Below are 19885 nucleotides of genomic sequence, written 5' to 3'. Positions count from 1 at the left end.
TTCGGTAAAGTTGCAGGATATAAAAAAACAATATACAGAAATCACTTGCATTTCTATACACCACCAACAAAATATCAGAAAAGAAAATCAATTATTTCATTCCTAATAATACCAAAAACAATAAAATACATAGGTAAATTTAACCAAGTAACTGAAATATCTGTACTATTAAAACTACAAACCTTGATGAAAGGAACTGTAGACTCAAACAAATAGAAAGATATCTTGTGTTCATGGACTGGAAAAGTTGGACTGCAAAAAAATTCTTAAAATGTTCATACTAACCAAAGTCATATATTCAATGTAATCCCTATCAAATTTCAAATGGCATTTTTCACAAAAATACAATGATCCTAAAATTTGTATGGATTCACAAAAGACCCTGAATTTCCAAGCCAATCATGAGGAAGAACAGAGCCAGAACCATCACATCTCCTAATTTCAAACTATACTATAAAATTATAGTAATTAAAACAGTATGAAACTGGCATAAATATAGACACATAGGCCAATGGAGAAGAATAGAGAATCCACGCATAAACTCCTACATACACAGTGTAACTAATGTTTGCCCAGGGATCCAAGAACACTCAATGCCAAAAGGACAGTCTCTTCAACAAGTGGTGCTGGGAAAATTGGAAAACTACAGGCAGAAAAATGAAATTGAACCCCCATCTTATGCCACTCACAAAAATTAACTCAAAATGGGTTAAGGTCCTAAATATCAGACCTGATACCCTAGAACTCCTAGAAGAAAACATAGAGAAGAAACCCCTTGACATTGGTCAGGGTGATGATATCTGGATATGAAACTGAAAGTATAAGCAACAAAAGCAAAAATTAAAAAGTGGGACTTCATCAAACTAGAATGCTCTATGCAGCAAAAGAAACAATCAATAAAATGAAGAGGCAACCTATGGTACAGGAGAAAATATTTGCAAACCATATATCAGATGAGAGGTTAACATCCAACATATATAAAGAACTCATACAACTCAATAATAAATAATGCAATTTTAAAAAGGGCGCAGGAACTGAATAGGCATTTTTCCAAAGAAGATATTCAAAGGGCCAACAAGTACATGAAAGATGATGCTTAGCAGCACTAATCATCAGGGACATATAAATCAAAACCATGATGTCATATCATTTCATACCTTTTAGGGTGGCTGTTATCAAGAAGACAAGAGATAACAAATGTTGGTAAAGATGTGGAGAGAAGGGACACTTGTACACTATTGGTAGAAGTATAAATTGGTTCAGATTCTATGCAGGTCCCTCAAAAAATTAAAAATAGAATTTCCATATGATCCAGCAATTCTATTTCTGGGTATATATCCAAAGGAAATGAAAACAGTATATCTAACAGATATCTGCAACCCCATGTTTATTGCATTATTCACAATAGCCACCATAGGGAAACAACCTAAGTGCCTGTCAATGGTTGAATGGACAAAGAAGATGTGGTACACACACACACACACACACACACACACACACACACACACACACACATACACACACGGAATATTATTCAGCCATGAAAGAGAAGTAAATCCTGCCATCTGGGACAATGGGCATGGACCTTGAGAGTATTATGCTTAGTGAAATAAGTCAGACAGAGAAAGACAAATGTGGTATGATGTCACTTATTTGTGACATCTAGAATCCAAACTCATGAAAGCAGAGAGTAGAATGTTGGTCACCAGAGGCTGGAGGGTAGGGCAATTAGGGAGATTTTGTTTTTAAGTGTACAAACTTGAAACCAGTAGATAAATTAATCTTGGAGGTCTAATGCCCAGCACAGTGATTACAGACAATACTGTATTACAAAATTCAAAGCTGCTGAAAGACTAGATCCTAATTATTCCCACCAAAAAAAGAGAAACAGGAATGATAATTATGGGACATGATGGAGGTGTTAGCTAACATCAGGGTGGTAAGCATATTGCAGTATATAAAGATATCTGATCAACACATTGTACACCTTAAAATTACATAGTATATCTCAAAAATAAACGTTTTTTAAAGAATTATCAGGGCAGAATTTTTTCCTTTTTCTTTAACCCCAAGCCAAAAGATTAGAGAGGCAAATATATGTCTCATTCTGTGGGGTAGGTTTATTTCTAGTTTTCCCTCTGAGAATGTCAACCTTTAAGGGGGTCCCTGTTTTCAGTGGTGTGGGGGAGGGTTGCCTTGAATCCAATCTCACAATATCTCCTACTCCTCATATACAAGCCTATTAAAACCCATGAATTAGGCCTCTAAGGATTAGTAGATCCCTCCTGTGGAAAAAACTGGCCAGAGCCCACTACCCTCTGAGTTGTGTGCTTTTTCTTGTCATTTCTGTACCTTGAGAAATGCATTTGCTTTCTCACTAGCTCAGCCATGAAAAAATACATATGCTATAGTTTTTCTCTAGCATTGTTGGTTTCTCTGAATATGTAACCCATCATACTGCCATAAATATATATACATTTATAAATAGTATTTCCATGGAAGTCTTGGTTTCTGCAGCTTATTTATCACTGGTCAATTTTTCTAAAACCCCAAGCTACTTTTTTTTGTTTTTTGGCTTCTAATATGACTGAATTTTTACTAAAGCAAGTTATGGTATTAGGCAGCTAGCATTTATTTTGTGTATATGTCATTCCAGGGTTGGGGGTGGTGAATCCCAGGGCAAAACACCTTTAAACCCAAAATCAGTCTAAGGAAGAAATAAATTGGGAGAAACCCATTTATTTCTTACAAGCAGTAGTCCACTTCTGCTCACCTGTGTCTCTTGGGACCTGGTTACAGAAGAAGGGGGCCCCAGCCAGCCTCACAGGTCCAGATATGCCCTGCTCACCCTGATAATTACCTATGGATACAGGGATGCACTAAGGCCAGGTGAGAGATTCTGGAAATACTGCAATTTTACCCACAGTCACACAACCTATGAAGGCAGAACTGAGATTCACATCTAGGCATTTTAGCTCCAAAGCCACATCTTAAATATCTGCACTCAACTACTAACTAAAATGGTACTAACCACTGCATTAATCTTATTTCTAATCAACTATAGAGTGCAAAGCACTATACTTGGTGGTAAGGGTGATGTAAATGACCCAACAGCCCAGGAAGAGAGATGAGAAATGTGCCCATACAGGCATAGCTGAAGACAAGAGAGGGTGTGTGGCTGGAGAAAGACAGAGATAAAATCTTAATGGGTAGTCGGTCACCAGCTAGATGAGGGCATGAAGTTAGAATGGGGAAGTACCATGTATATTCTTTGCAAGAATTTCTCACAGAAGATCTGTAGAATGGCAGAGACTCTTTCAGAGGCATTTTTGTATAAATGGACAGGACATGACAATGTAATTGAACATGCTGTCTGTATCTTGATCACCACATCCTTTCACATAGATACTCTCCTGCACAGAAAGGCTGTAATGCTGGCCGCTTGCCCAGGAAGTGAGGCAAACCAGAGAAGTTATCTTCTTTCAGGAAGAAGTGTGAAAATGTTTTGCAAAACGTAGTGGCGTAGCTCAGGGAGAGGGAAATGTCAGTCTTTAGACGGTAACCACTGTAAAGCTTGTGTCCACAAATGCCTATGAGATAAAATTACCACAGCAAACCCCACTGTTCACAGAGACCTATGTTAAGCTAGGGATGTTGTTGTTTAATTTCAGAGCACATTTCGATTGCCACACTGTTTTTCTCAACCACCCCAGGTTCTGTCATTCCTAATCAAGCCTTGTTTTTCATTGCCTCTTATTTATCAAGGGCTCCTACGCTTTCTTCTTTGGTTTTTGGATAAAGTTTATCTTGGCTCTCTTCCTTCAGCTTTTCCTCACACCATTCTTGGCAAATACATTCCGCCTCCTCACACTTACCTCCATTTGACCCTGCTTAGCAAATGAAAGAAGAAGAAGGAAATGCAACAGAACATAAAAACGTGGCCCCCCTTTGATAGGCTCTTTTTATTTAAATTGTTTCATCAACAGCCCTTCCTTATTTATTTAGTTGACTTTGGAAAAGGTCAATATATTTGTAGGCCAGGGAGCAAAATCTGGAGCGCTTAGTTTCTCAAGAACAATATGAATAGGATTATTCTCAGAAGACCACATATTAGTTTCCTCTTAATGGTGATACCTTCCTTCCTCTCTTACCTGGCATGTTAATCAAAACTGCACTGGATCCATTTAGTTCAGGAATTAGCCCTCCCCAGAGTCCTCTGTAGACTGCTCAAATATGACTTTTTAAGTGGAACAAATCAGGTAGCATAGGCCCCTCAAAAATAAACTGCAACTCTGAGTCTGTGTTCTCTAATTTTAAACACTGATCAAATGGGTCAGAGATTTTCTAGCTCCCCGCTTTATGCTCAAGTATTGACACAGCCTACATATTTCGATCTTCTTTCAACATATTTGTTTCTCAGGCTACACAAGCTGCCATGAAAGAGGACCCATTATAAAAATGAGACTTCTAGGCCAATGACCGAGCTATTTGTAAATCTTCGCAAGTCTTCCTGGATCCTATACCCTTGGCATTCTTTACAGCAGAGCCCTTAACAACTCACCTAAAAGTTCTGAAAAGCTTTACTGTCCTGCGATCCAAATCCTTTTACTTTGTGGTATACCCAGGTATTCAGATATTTCAACTCCCAGCTTCTGAGAGTCCTATCAGTTCTCTGAGAGGAGCACATGGTCTTTTGTTAACAATGGTGGAACCCCTCAGCCTACTTCAGAAATGGTCCAGCCTTGGAAGAAGAGGGCCTTAACTGCTAAGCCTTCCCCATCACAACTAAGAGAGAACTTGGGAGCACATCCCACCACAAACAAGGAGGCAGTGAAAGCCCTGCAAACTGGACATAACCTCCCCCCTGGGTGGTAGAGGGAGGCCAAGTCTGTTAACTGGTCCCTTGTCTAGGCTCCAAGATCTCCCTTCATTGGTGTTAATATTTTCGGACATTTCTATATCAAAGCACCCTTCTTTCACCCAGGAAGGTTCCTGAGGCTGATAGAGGTCACTCCTAAACTTGTTATCCATAAAATAAATTATGCCACCAAGACACGGGAACAACCATCAGAGACCTCTGTCTGGGAAAAATACCAGAAAATAGCAAACCTCCAGCAATGCTGAATCAGACTCCTTGCAGTGTAGGATCTGAAAAATCAAAAGTTAGCATAAGTACAGCCATCTTAAAAGCTTAAACACTACTTTCTAACTTAGAAGGAGGAAAATTATTAGAATCTTGAAAAACAAGTTAGTCAGCCAGTGTTAAATGTAGTGACTTTTAGGTAGCTAACTTCAAATCAGTTAATTATACATACTAAGCTTATCTTGCTAGAATTACCTTAAACATTCTGAAGGTAAATTTATCTAACTAGACTTCCAGGATGTGGCACCAGCCAAAGATTTATGTGTCTATGGAAAAACACTGTATTGTAGTTGTGAGAAATGTTGCTCCTTTGAAAATGCTATAAAAACTTCTGGCTTTGTGTGTTCAGGGTCCTTTGTTGAGACCCGCTGCGTCAGGCTAACTTGGACCCCAGCTAGCTGGTTCCTGAATAAATTCCTCTTGCTTGTTGCATCAAGAGACGCCTTTCGTGAGTAATTTGGGGTGGCGTCTTCCTCTGGGAAAATCCAACATTTGGGGGCTCGTCCGGGATTGTGCACTCACCCCGCTTCACTCCCGAAGCCGTTCTTGGAGGAAGAGGTAAGGTTAGTAGCGCCTTGAGTTGTCTGTGTTCTGTTTTCTGTTTTTCAGTGAGACCGGTCAGAATTCTGAAAGGGTACCCGTTGTCTGGCAGCTGTCCCGATCCCGTAAAGGGGTCGAGACTACGGTCGGTAGACGTACTTGGAGCACCGCAGGCTGCAACCCTGGGGGATGCCTCGGGGAGGTTAGAGGGCCAGGGACGCCTGGTAGCCTCTCGTCTGTTTTTCCGGCAAAGTGAACCTGATAAGATAGGGTTGATTTTTGGGCGCCAGGAGTATCAACCCTCCGATTCCTTTCGGTTTCTGTTTGAAAATCTGAGAAAAACAAAAAATGGCCACTGTGTGTCTAATTTGTGTGTGTCTTTGTTTTCTGTGTCTTTTACATGCCTGATTATTGTTGTACTGACAATGGGACAGACAGTGACAACCCCCCTTAGCCTTACGTTAGATCATTGGACGGAAGTCAGAGCGAGAGCACATAACTTGTCAGTAGAAGTAAAAAAGGGACCGTGGCAGACTTTCTGTACCTCCAAATGGCCCACCTTCTATGTTGGGTGGCCCTCAGAGGGGACTTTTGATCTCCCCACTTTATTAGCTTCCAGGATTCGCCTCAAGGACACCCGGATCAGCAACCCTATATTGTAGTCTGGCAAGAGTTAGTGAAAAACCCACCGCCCTGGGTAAAGCCCTGGGTGCAGAAGAAAATGGGCCCTCGAGTTTTAGCTGCCCAGACCCAACCGCAGAGCAAGGAAAAAGAAACCACTAAAGTTCACCCTGACACTCAAGATTTGCTTATGGTTGATGATCCCCCTCCCTATCCTCCTGCCCCTAAGGCACCACCGGCCCCGGCACCCCCGGTCCTGGCACCCCCAGCCCCGGCACTGCCAGCCCCAGTACCCCCGGAACCGCCAGCCCCTGGCGCTGAGGCAGTGGGGCCGGCTCCGGGACCTGCCCAGGGAACTCGGCGCCACCGAGGGGCCACCTTGGACCCACCGGGTATTTTTCCTCTCCGGTCTTATGGAGTTCCCATCCTTGGGGAAGAGGGGGACCCGCCTTTCCAACCTCTGCAATATTGGCCATTCTCCTCTGCTGATTTATACAATTGGAAAGCTAACCACCCTCCTTTTTCAGAGGAACTGCAGAGACTAATGGGACTGATAGAGCCCCTGATGTTCTCTCACCAGCCCACTTGGGATGATTGTCAGCAGCTCTTACAGGTACTCTTCACCAGGGAAGAAAGAGAGAGGATCCTCCTGGAGGTGCAGAAAAACGTGCCTGGAACTGACAGATGACCATCGCAACTCCCTCATGATATAGAAAGGGGGTTCCCGCTGACCAGACCCAATTGGGACTTTAATTCTCCAGAAGGTAGGGAGCGACTAACCATCTATCACCAGGCTCTGGTGGCAGGTCTTCACGGCACCGCAAGGCGCCCCACCAATTTGGCCAAGGTAAGAGAGGTTAGTCAGGGAGCCGCTGAGGCACCCACAGTGTTCTTAGAATGCCTGATGGGAGCCTTCAGGCGGTATACTCCTTTTGACCCCACTTCTGAGGAGCACAGTGCTTCAGTGGCTCTTGCCTTTATCGGGCAATCAGCACCTGATATTAGAAAGAAGCTTCAGAGACTAGAAGGCTTACAAGATTTGTCGCTGAGGGATTTAGTGAAAGAAGCTGAGAAAGTTTATCATAAGAGAGAGACTGAGGAAGAGAAGGAATTAAGGAAGGAAAAGGAAAGAGAAAGTAAAGAGGAAAAGAGGGACAGGAAGCATGAGAGAAATTTAACAAAGATCTTGGCCGCAGTAGTAGAAAGTAAGGGACGCCCGCCCTCTAGCGGTAGAACTAGTAAGGCAGGGCACCTGGGCAACCGACCTCCTTTGGATAAAGATCAATGCGCGTACTGCAAAGAAAAAGGGCATTGAGTGAAAGAATGCCCTAAGAAGCCACCACGGGGACCTCCGAAGAAGGTGTTGTCTCTGCTGGAAGATGAGGATTAGGGAAGACGGGGCTCGGAGCCCCTCCCCAAGCCTAGGGTAAACCTGAAGGTGGAGGGGCAACCCGTTGAGTTTCTGGTGGATACTGGTGCTCAACATTCTGTACTGACCCAAGCTAGAGGCCCTCTTTCTGGCAAAAAGTCTTGGGTGTTCGGGGCCACGGGCCAGAAACAATATGCATGGACTACCCAAAGAACAGTGGACTTAAGAGTGGGACAAGTAAACCACTCATTCCTTGTCATACCGGAATGCCCCACACCCTTGTTAGGAAGAGACATCTTGACCAAAGTCGGGGCCCAAATATCCTTTCAGGCTGAAGATACCCGAGTGACTGATCGAGAGAAAAAACCTTTAGGCCTAAGTATTCTGTCCATAAGATTAGAAGACGAGTACCACCTTTTTAAGGAACCAGAACCCTCCTGAGTTAGTCAGGGGTGGCTTAACCAGTTTCCGGGGGCCTGGGTGGAGACGGCGGGTATGGGGCTCGCTGTAAACCAGCCCCCGGTAGTCATAGAATTGAAAGCCTCAGCCTTACCAGTAACTGTGAGACAATATCCAATGAGTAAAGAAGCCAGAGATGGAATTAGGCCCCATATCCAGAGGCTCATAGAGCAGGGGATATTAATAAAATGTAAATCCCCATGGAACACTCCCTTGCTGCCTGTAAAGAAAGCGGGAACAGGAGATTATCGACCAGTGCAAGATTTAAGAGAAGTTAATAAGAGAATACAGGACATTCATCCCACTGTGCCGAACCCTTATAACCTGCTAAGCTCTCTGGCCCTGGAAAACACCTGGTATACAGTCCTCGATTTAAAAGACGCCTTCTTTTGTTTGCGCCTGCACCAGAGTAGCCAACCGCTGTTTGCTTTTGAGTGGAAAGACCCCTCCACAGGAACTACTGGGCAATTGACCTGGACTCGCTTGCCACAAAAATTCAAGAATTCACCCACCCTATTCGACGAGGCTTTACATCAGGACTTGGCCTTTTACCAAGCCTCCAACCCACAGGTAACTTTGTTACAATATGTTGATGACTTACTGATAGCAGCCCCTACTCAGGAAGCCTGCCAAGAAGCTACTAGAGCCCTTTTGACTGAACTTGCTAAATTAGAATATAAGGCATCTGCCAAAAAGGCACAGATCTGCCAACAACGAGTGACTTATTTGGGATATTCCCTGAGAGAGGGGAAAAGGTGGCTTACTGAAGCCCAAAAGCAGACTGTGACGCAGATCGCGGTTCCTACTACTCCGCGCCAAGTTTGCGAGTTTCTAGAGATGGCAGAGTTTTGTAGATTATAGATACCCGGATATGCCACCTTAGTCGCCCCTCTGTATCCCCTAACCAAAGGGGCGGCCCCGTTTGTTTAGAGACCTGAACAACAGCAGGCTTTTGATGATATCAAGAAGGCCCTCCTGTTGGCGCCCGCTCTGGCCTTGCCAGATGTGACTAAGCCGTTCGTCCTTTTTGTAGATGAACGGAGCAGAGTGGCTCGGGGAGTGTTGACCCAACAATGGAGACCTTAGAAGAGACCTGTCGCCTACTTGTCAAAAAAAGTTAGACCCAGTGAGTAGCGGATGGCCTGCCTGTTTGAGAGTAGTGGCAGCCGTGGCCCTCTTAGTTAAAGATTCTGACAAACTGACACTGGGACAAAAACTCACTGTGGTTGCTCCACATGCGTTGGAGAGTGTAATTCGGCAGCCACCCGAGAGATGGATGTCGAATGCCAGAATAACTCACTACCAAACCTTACTCCTGAATCGTGATCGTGTGGAGTTTGCCCCCCCTGCCATCCTAAACCTGGCCACTCTGCTCCCCAATTCCGGGAAGGAAGTGCTTCACACCTGCCAGGAAATCCTGGCTGAAGAGACAGGGACCCGCCGGGACTTACAAGATCAGCCCTTAAGAGGACCAGGACTCCTGACTTGGTATACAGACGGGATCAGTTACATCATAGATGGTAAGAGAATGGCTGGAGCTGCAGTAGTAGATGATGACCGGATCGTGTGGGCCAGCGGACTCCCAACGGGCACTTCTGCACAGCGAGCAGAACTCATCGCCCTGACTCAGGCTCTAAAGATGGCAGAAAGTAAGAGACTTAACGTCTACACTGACAGCCGATACGCTTTTGCCACCGCTCATATACACGGGGCTATTTATAGACAGAGAGGGCTGTTAACTTCTGCCGAGAAAGATGTTAAAAACAAACAAGAAATTTTAGATTTGTTAGAAGCCATCCATAGGCCTAAGAAAGTAGCGATAATACATTGCCCTGGACATCAGAAAGATGACTCTCCAATAGCTCGAGGAAACCGGAGGGCGGACCAAGCCGCAAAGCAAGCAGCTCAGGGAATGAACATTTTACCCCTCCAAGTGTATCCAGAAGCCACCCACATTAAGAGCTTCCAGTATACACCTGAAGATCTCACTTGTATAAACAAATTAGAGTTCAAAAATTCCTCGCCCCAAGAGATATACAAGTCTGAAAAAGGAAAAGTTGTCCTGCCCCAGAGAGAGGCAAGAAAATACTTAAGGCAATTACATCAATTGACACATTTGAGAGTAAAAAACCTAAAGACCTGAGTTCGGGACTCCCCTTATCATGTTATTAGATTAAGAAAATTGGCTGACGAGGTTGTAAGAAATTGTGTTCCCTGCCAATTAGTAAATGTGAGTAAGAATCAAGCAATACCCGGAAAAAGACTTCTAAGAAATCACCCAGGAGCTTATTGGGAAGTTGACTTCACTGACATTAAGCCTGCTAAGTATAGATATAAGTACCTTCTAGTTTTCCTAGACACATTTTCAGGATAGACAGAAGCGTTCCCCACCAAAACTGAGACAGCTCAGACGGTGTCTAAAAAGATCCTTGAAGAAATATTTCCCATGTTTGGGATCCCAAAGGTAATCAGCTCTGACAATGGCCCTGCCTTTGTTGCCCAGGTAAGTCAGGGATTGGCCAAGATCCTGGGGACAGATTAAAAATTGCATTGTGCATACAGGCCCCAGAGCTCAAGACAGGTAAAAAAGATGAACAGAACTCTAAAAAAGACCTTGACTAAATTGTCCATAGAGACTGGCTTATGTGATTAGTTAGTCCTCCTTCCCTTCGCCCTGTTTAGAGTCAGGAACACTCCCAGCCATTTTAGACTAACGCCCTTCGAAATAATGTTTGGGGCCCCGGCCCCGCTCCAATCAGCTCATCTTCATACATTCCCCGAATGTGCAACTAATAAGTTTCTGCTTGAAAAGTTACGAGCCTTAGAAGCCATGCAGAAAGAGGTGTGGGCCTCCATTAAAGAAGCCTATCGGCCAGAAGACCTCTCAGTACCTCACCAGTTCCAGGTGGGAGACCCTGTCTACGTGAGAAGACACCGAACAGGAAACCTCAAGCCGCGGTGGAAGGGACCTTTCATCGTCCTCCTGACTACTCCCACAGCCGTGAAAGTAGATGGCGTCTCCTCCTGGATACATGCTTCACATCTGAAGAAGGCGCCCCCACCAGACCCGGACTGGTGAGTAACTCGGACTGATAACCCCCTTAAGCTTCGCTTGTGTAAAAAAACTATGTTATTAGTGATTCTGATCTTCCTGCTACCTCCAACCCACCAGAACCCTAACCCTCATGAACCCAGGTTACTGACATGGCAAATCATTACCCCAGCTTCCCGCCAAGTAGTAGTCCAGTTAACAGGACAACACCCTAAGAGAACCTGGTGGCCTACACTCACTGTAGATATATGCACTCTTTTCAAACAAGACCCCTGGTACAAAGATAAAGTTAGGGTACCCAGATGTGGCACTCAGGATTATACAGTGCATTGAAGCTCTGGGACTATGAAAAAGACCCAAAGTACCTGCTTATATGTATGCCCAGCCCCCTCAACCAATGCCGAAGTCTCACAGTGTGGTGGGCAGACAGATTTTTTTTTGTAAAAATTGGAGTTGTGAGCAGACAGGGACATGCCATTAGCTGACAGGAAGCACAGAGGGACCTCCTCCAGGCCTCATAAAAATCCAACGGGGTGCCACTCGTGCCCAATGCAGGACTAATCCCACCTGCAATCTTATTGACATCTCCTTCACAGATGCAGGAAAAAGGGCAACAAACTGGGAAAAAGAGCTTACGTGGAGACTAAGACTCTACCAGAGTGGCTATGATAATAGAGTCTTGTTTATGCTCAGGCTTAAGGTAGAGACTCTCCCGGCCATCCCAGTGGGACCCAACGCTGTCCTGCGGGATCGGCCGCGTCTCCCAGTCCCAGCCCCAGAGCAGACCCTAGCCCCACCTGTGGACTCTACCACCACTCCCTCTGTCTCCACTCTTGGCCAAGTTACCCCTTTTCCTAGCACAGGACAAAGCCTTCTCAACCTCCTTGAAGGGGCTTTTCAGGCCTTAAACACCACCAATCCTAAAACTACTGAATCCTGTTGGTTGTGTTTCTCTTCTGGGCCGCCTTATTATGAAGGATTAGGATTGTTGGGCAGTTTTAACAGGACGACCCGTCACGAGATCTGTAGCTGGGGGAGCCATAGGAAACTAACCCTGACCGAAGTAACTGGAAGAAGAAGATGTTTAGGTACAGTTCCCCCCACCCATAAAGCTTTGTGTAATGAAACCATAGCTGTAACCTCCTCAGGTGAAAATGAGTATCTAGTCCCTCCTCCCGAGAGATAGTAAGCTTGTAACACTGGAGTGACCCCATGTGTCTCTACTTCTGCCTTCAACTCCTCCCGTGATTTCTGTATCATGGTCCAGCTGGTGCCCAGGTTGATGTATCATGATGATCTCTCATTCGTAGCTGAATTTGAACCTAGGCATAGATATAGGAGAGAGCCGGTCTCGCTGACCTTAGCCGTGTTGTTAGGGATAGGAGTCGCAGCCGGAGTGGGAACAGGGACAGCCGCTATTGTCCAAGGGAACCAACATTATGAAGGACTAAGGACAGCTATTGATGAAAACCTAAAGACCATAGAGCAATCCATTACAAAACTTGAAGAATCTCTGACTTCCCTCTCTGAGGTAGTCTTGCAGAATAGACGAGGGCTGGATCTGCTGTTCCTAAAAGAAGGAGGACTGTGTGCAGCTTTAAAAGGAGAATGCTGCTTTTATGCAGACCATTCTAGAATAGTAAGAGATTCAATGTCAAAGCTTAGGGAAAGGCTAGACCAGAGAAAAAAAGAACGAGAAGCCAGCCAAGGGCTATTTGAATCTTGGTTCACTAGATCCCCGTGGCTTACAACCCTGATATCCACTCTGGCTGGGCCCTTACTCATACTTGTGTTGTTCCTCACTTTAGGACCCTGCATACTAAATCGGCTGATAACTTTTGTTAGAGAAAGAGTGAGTGCTGTTCATGTACTGATGTTGAAGCAACAATATCATTCACTCACCCCACAAGAAGACACAAACATTCCATGATTGGAATGCCCCTAAAGAGAAGTGGGGAAATGTAGGATCTGAAAAATCAAAAGTTAGCATAAGTACAGCCATCTTAAAAGCTTAAACACCACCCTCTAACCTAGAAGGAGGAAAATTATTAGAATCTTGAAAAACAAGTTAGTCAGCCAGTGTTAAATGTAGTGACCTTTAGTTAGCTAACCTCAAACCAGTTAATCATACATACCAAGCTTATCTTGCTAGAACCACCCTAAACATTCCGAAGGTAACTTTATCTAACCAGACCCCCAGGATGTGGTGCCAGCCAAAGATTTATGTGTCTATGGAAAAACACTGTATTGTAGTTGTGAGAAATGTTGCCCCTTTGAAAATGCTATAAAAACTTCTGGCTTTGTGTGCTCAGGGTCCTTTGTTGAGACCCGCTGCGTCGGGCTAACTTGGACCCCAGCTAGCTGGTTCCTGAATAAATTCCTCTTGCTTGTTGCATCAAGAGACACCTTTCGTGAGTGATTTGGGGTGGCGTCCTCCTCTGGGAGAATCCAACAGCAGCAGAGCCTCAACTCTCTACCTTCTTCTTCTGGAACAGCTTTTTAACTTTTAGATGGGATTCCATGGATGGCTCATGTTCAGAAAGACCTGCAGAGATTTGGAGTGGGGAAGAAGAAATATAAATAGTCCTCTTCTCTCCCATGGCTCCAGCTGCTTGATTCAAAGAGTAAGAGAGGGAGAAAGAGAGAAGGAGAAAATGATTGTATGATGAAGGGTAAAGACAAGGAGGAAAAGAGGGAGACCTGGACAAAGTAATAAGAAACTTTGAAAAGGTCAATAATATTCAGTCTCTCCATAACACAGACAAGAAGGGATCCTTGTACCTCCCTCCACCCCACTTTGCTGTCTCTCCCCAAATGTATGAGAAGCAATTCTTGTTTTGCAACCCAAGACACAGGAATTAAGTCCTGTCCTTTGCTTCTCAAGGTTTGGCTTTTCTTTCCTTAGACACTACACAGGAAGGACATCTTAGAGGGAACAGAAGAAGCCAGGCTATGGAGAAGGCCAGTGAGTTGTAATGTACAAGCAAATAAGGTCTGCTTATGATTCTGACAAGGGAAAAATTCTGAAATGTCCTAAATTAAGTGACATAAGGGCCAGAAAATGAGAGAGAGAGACAAGAGAAGGTCATCAGTCAATAACCCCAGGCCACAGCCAACCAGAAATACCATGTTTCTGGCTGAAGTTATTTCAACAAGCATCTAGAGGGTCCCCAGGACCATCACATCCCCCTTGTGCATGACCAGTGTCTGACCATCATCAACAACCAATCTACAGTCCTTCTCTATGTATTGATCACCTACCATGGACTTGCCCCACATCACCTTAGCCCACCTCATTCATCTGTAGCTGAAGTGAGTTTAATGAACTTTCTTGCCTTGGGACCCCTCATAACTCTGCCCTGTTTCTTGAGTCTGGTAGACAAGTAGTCTCTGTTAACTGGCCTTGCTGCTGGTGAAGCAGAAATTTCCTGTCCCAGGACTCAGTCCCTATTCTGGCTGGCATCTGCAAAGGCTCAATAAAGCCTTTTATTTCACAGAGCCTTTGGTCTCTATAGAGTTTTTGATTTCTCGCTTCTAACATGTCTTTGGTCTCTTGTTTATCCCCACCTCTTTTCAAATCTTTCCCTTAGCTGTATATAAGTTAATAGTGTTTTTTAAAGATCTAGCTTTTTTCCTACTCTTTTCTTCCTCACATCTCTGACAGTTAAGTCATGAGGTTCTCAGGCCTCAGAGTAGGGATGTGACAGCAAAAGGAAGATGAAACAGACGCAATGAGGCCAAAACCCTGAGTAAGTCTTCAGAATGTCTTACAGGCAGAGCCTAAGGGAAACAAACGACAGTTAGGACCTGAGCTGGCAGGCAGAAACTTAGGAGACGTGGTCAGGGGGGTCCAAATAGGCAGCCACTGGCCAGTGAGGGCTCAGTTCTGCAGTTTCCGGGGCCACAGTTGAGGATGGGAGCAACGGAACAATTCCCATTTAACCAAGAAGGTCTGTGAGTAGAAGTCACCAGACTAATAGGGTCTTGAGAATGGGGATTAATAGAATTCAGCTGTTACCCACTTGTGATTTGACAGCTGGGGATCTGATGAGGAAACAGATATTTCAGGAGAGGCTGCTATGGAGAGAAGTTAAGGACCAGATTCCCCTGGCATCGTCCAAGCCCTCTAGAACTTAGAGACAATACTAGAGAGAAGAGAGAAAGACCCTTGAATTAATTCATTTTCTTTTCCAGTGGGGAAATATGGGGAGTGTAAAGAAGAACTGCTGTTATGGAAAGATATTGAAAATTGTGTTTTTTGAATACTTTAATTTGTGGATTGTCAAAACCTCATGAATGCATTATAATAAGTGTTATTTTCCACCACATGCATTATAATAAAACCAACTACACCACAAGTTACTTAATCATTCTCTTTATGTAATGTGCAATTTGTTTCCAAATTTTCAATGAACATTTTTTATTATATTTAGGCTGAAGCATTGATAACACGTAAGTGTGAGAGGCAGCCTCCAAAATGGTCCCCAGTGACTCTGGCCTGCTGGTATTCATGGGTTTACATAGACCTCTCCTATTTTAATAGTGCTAACCCATGTGACCAAGAATACCAGCCTCCTGCCATCAGCCAGCACCAACTTGCCAGCTAGGTGAGAGAACTATTTTGGAAATAGACCCTCCACCCTGTCTAGCTTCAGGGGACTATAGCCCTGACTAGTTACTGGAATGCAATCTCACAAAGGACTCTGAGCCAGAACCACACAGCCAAGTTGTCCCTGAATAGCTGACCTGCAGAAACTGCACAATAAACATGTATTTTTATTTGAAGCCACAAAATTTTCCAGTAATTTATTGTGCAATAATTGGTAATATAACCAAGAAGAGAGACCACTTACCCAAAAGGAATTATATTTCTGTGATTCTTGGTATATATTATAAAATTATTTTAAGAATCAGGAATCATTTATGTTCAACTGAAACTGGCCAAGACAATAAAGTGAATCCATTCGCTCATAAAACTGAAATAGAGAAACTGTTTCCAGTGGCTCAAACAATATTACAAGTGTCCAGTTTCTTCTCTTCTGTTTCATATGGTTTATGCAGTAATTGTTCCACCCTGTGGATAATTTCCCTCATGGTGGAAAAACTGTACAAGTCCTAGATCTCTCAGTCCCACGTCACATCATTGAAAAGAAGAGTGTCTCTTCTGGTAGCTTCCACAGAACATAAAAAGGTTTTCACTCCCAGAAGCCCCAACAAGCCTTCCCTTGCATCTTTCTGGCTTTGATTGGAATATATTTCCCAATGCTATCCCAAACTAGTTGTTAACGGTGACTGGATGTTTTCTGATTGGCTTAAATCAATCAGGGTTCGACTCTGAAACCCAGGGTCTTAGGCGAACGATCATGGCTGGGAAAAGGAAACGTCATCATCCCCTTCCAAAAGTCATATATATATTTTCCTCCTATATAATCAAGACACTCTCCAGAGAAAGAATGATTATGAATTCTAGATAGCAAAAAATAAATAAACTACCAGTTTTTGTAGCTTAACTAAAAATGTAATAAATACTAAGTATACCTAGCTTTGAAAGTCAAGTAGTTTTAAGACTTGTAAAGGAAAACAATGTCTGGCTCTATCCAGAAGGATAGCAGTATAAGGATGCAATATCTCCTTTTAAAGACACAATATATCCTTTAATCTGAGTATTAATTTTAGAGTTTTGTTTTTTACATATTCTTAGGCTCCGTTCACTGTCTTTTTCTCTCTGAATTATTTGCTTTTTCTCCCCCCACCCCCACCCCCGTTTATTTTAGGGGCTCTATGCAGTGGCGCCTGACTGCCCTTCCACATTGCAAAATGAGACACTTAGAAGCAAGATTTGAAGCTGGGTGTTTATGGCCAGAGACTGTCTTCCGTTGGGCTTTCTAGGCCTGCTGGGTGATCTGGGAAGGACTTCACAATTGCTCTGATGTAAGCACCGGGAGATGTTTTCTCTTGGGGAGGCAGAAGTTTCCAGTCACCTACCTGCCCAAGAAGTGTCGGCGCAGCCAGAAGTGTTCCGAGAGCTGATGAGTGAACAGAATGGGTGTGCGGTGGAGGAAGGGCTCAAGCAGGGAGAATCCACCCTTTCACTGTGTAGATACTATCTATTTTTACCCCTCCCCCTTAGATGTGCCTAATGGCCTGAGCCCCCAGACTTCTTGGTCCAGCTCTTCAGAGGACAAACCTCCAGTCTTCTGCTAGAGGGAGGGAGGGATGAAAGGGGAGGCTGGGTGAAGAGGTCCCTGGATGCAATAAGAGGGGAAGTGTTGGTCTAGCATTCCAGGTGTTCCTCACAGGTATTCCACCATTATATCCCGTTTTAAGCCCCTCCTCCTACTGTGCAGACACCTAGTGCCTTCCATCCCAGATCCTTTTTGCCGTCTGCAATAGAAAACAACTCGCTTCTTGGATTTTCTCTGCACACGACCCAGGACCCATAGTTTCCTGTTGAGTCTGACTGGTTTCACCTCAGACATCTGCTCTCCAGTTTCCAACCTTTGTGGTCCTTTCTGCTGTTATCCATATCTTGGTGATTTTATGGATTCAAAAAAAAAACTTTTGATGTCCATATTAAATGGACTCCAGAAGGAGTAAAGACAAATGTGTGGATTCAGCCCATTATGTTTAACCAAATATCACCACTAAATTTCCAAATTTATTAAGCCACTTTATATTTTCACTAGAAATAAGTGAATGTATACCACTGCTCGTTGTATTTTTCCCAACATTCAGATAATGTAATTTTAAAATTATTTTTTGTTTTTTACTGATATTTTATTAGGAAGAGAAATTGTTTTAATTTCCCTTTATTAGCTTTGAAATGAAACTTTTTGTTTGTGTGCTTATATTTTTAATCATATTCATTTTTATCCTAATTTCTACTTATCACCTCTACTCATAAAAATGCTATTTTTATAAATAAAACTGTTACTTAACTAATGTCTATAGCCTCCTGATAACACAAAACCACATTTTTTTAAATGTTCCTAAGGCTTTATATCTGAGTAACAAATATGTATATGTATGTATATTTAAGATATGATAAAATCACATTTTATTTTCACTGCAAAACTATAATTAAACCATAGTTTTAAAAATTAAATTACAATATGTCAGAGCTAACTGAAAACCACAAATTCTGTATCCCATACATAGAATCCAAAATAAATAATTTTACTTACACATTTCAATTAAACTGAAAAACAAGCCCTACTGAATCACAATTTTGATTAATTACACTTATAGAAAAAGCTGATTTTTTTAAAACCAAAAAAGTGTAAATATATGTTGTTTACAATGTAATAGCCTAAAAATTAAGAAGTCATGATAACCATAATTCCCTCAGAAAACTCCCCTCTGTTGAGAACTTTCCTACCACATGAATTATTCACCTTATTTTTTGTTAAACACTTTCAGGAACTTTACTAAATTTAAGTTCCTGACTTACAGCTGAATAATAAGTTCCATTTAGTAAAAATCACAATATTAAGATTTGTCCTGCATATCAAAGTTAATTCATTCAACTAATATTAAGTGTGTACAATGTGGCAGGCTTTTTTCAGATACTGGAACATTGAGGGTCCTGTTAATGTAAGCGACAGAAGCCTCGGTGACTGACAGAGTGTGGTGAAACGATCCTCCCCTCCCTCTTCCGGACCCAAAACAAACAGGTAGATAATGTCAGGAAAGATTTACTGAATCAGGACTCCCCCCCCTCCCCACCTGGGCCCTGCTAACAACACCTACAAGAGGAAAGTGACCTTTTGAGTGTAGAGAAAGGAGACTGTCAAACTCAGCCTTAAGGACACATTCTGAAGACATCCAAATGGCCAACATGTACATGAAATGATTCCCAAGATTACTACTCATCAAAGATGTGTAAATCAGAACCACAATGACACATCGAGGTGATTAACACTGTTAGGACGGCCGTCCTCAAAAGATATGAGGATGTGGAGGCAAAGATGTGGAGAGAAGGGAACACTTGGGCACTGTGGGTGGGAATGTAAATTGGTTCAGCCACTATGAAAAACACTATGCAGGTTCCTCAAACAAAAAATAAAAATAGAAATACCAAATTAAAAGTAGAGAATTAAAATAGAAAAACAATGTGGAGTTTCCTTAAAAGTTAAAAATTGAAATACCAAAAATAAAGCCATTAGTGGATCCAGCAATCCCACTTCTGGAAGATAGCTGCACCCCAAGGTTCACAATAACCAAGATATGGAGACAACCTAAGTGCCCATCAACAGATCAATAGATAATTTACACACATGCAGTAGAATATTGTTGAGCCATGAGAGAGAAGGAAATCCTGCCATTAGAAACAACATGGATGGACTTCGAGGATACTATGCTGAATGAGATAAGTCAGACAGTGAATGACAAGTAATGAAGATGTCACTTATAAATACAATCTACGAAAAACAAACTCATAAAAACAGAGAGTAAAAGAGGGGTTACCAGGGGCTGGGAGGTGGGGGGATAACAGAGATGTTGTTAAATGGTACAAACTTGCAACTAGTAGTAAATAAGTCCCAGAGAGCTGATGCAAAGATATTAACTATTCCAACCACAAATAAGAAATGATAACATTGTGATGACAGAGATGGTAACTATGCTACAATGGCAATCATACCACAATATACAAATGTATCCAGTCAACACATTGTATACTTTATACAATGTTATATATCAA

At 43.0% G+C, this 19885-nt stretch overlaps 1 protein-coding gene across 1 annotated transcript; it reads left to right on the top strand.

Moving 5' to 3' along the window:
* The first annotated feature begins 6108 nt into the window (after positions 1–6108).
* LOC140847627 (uncharacterized) lies at positions 6109–17388 on the top strand. The gene is given in 4 exon segments (XM_073228344.1): positions 6109–6292; positions 6295–9242; positions 9244–11248; positions 17315–17388. Coding segments are annotated over 4 exon segments (5211 nt in total).
* Positions 17389–19885: the final 2497 nt, after the last annotated feature.

Source organism: Manis javanica, unplaced genomic scaffold, assembly GCF_040802235.1.
Source record: "Manis javanica isolate MJ-LG unplaced genomic scaffold, MJ_LKY HiC_scaffold_25, whole genome shotgun sequence".
NCBI lineage: Eukaryota > Metazoa > Chordata > Mammalia > Pholidota > Manidae > Manis > Manis javanica.
Note: the sequence above shows the minus strand (reverse complement) of the source record. Positions and strands in the feature narration are given on the sequence as shown.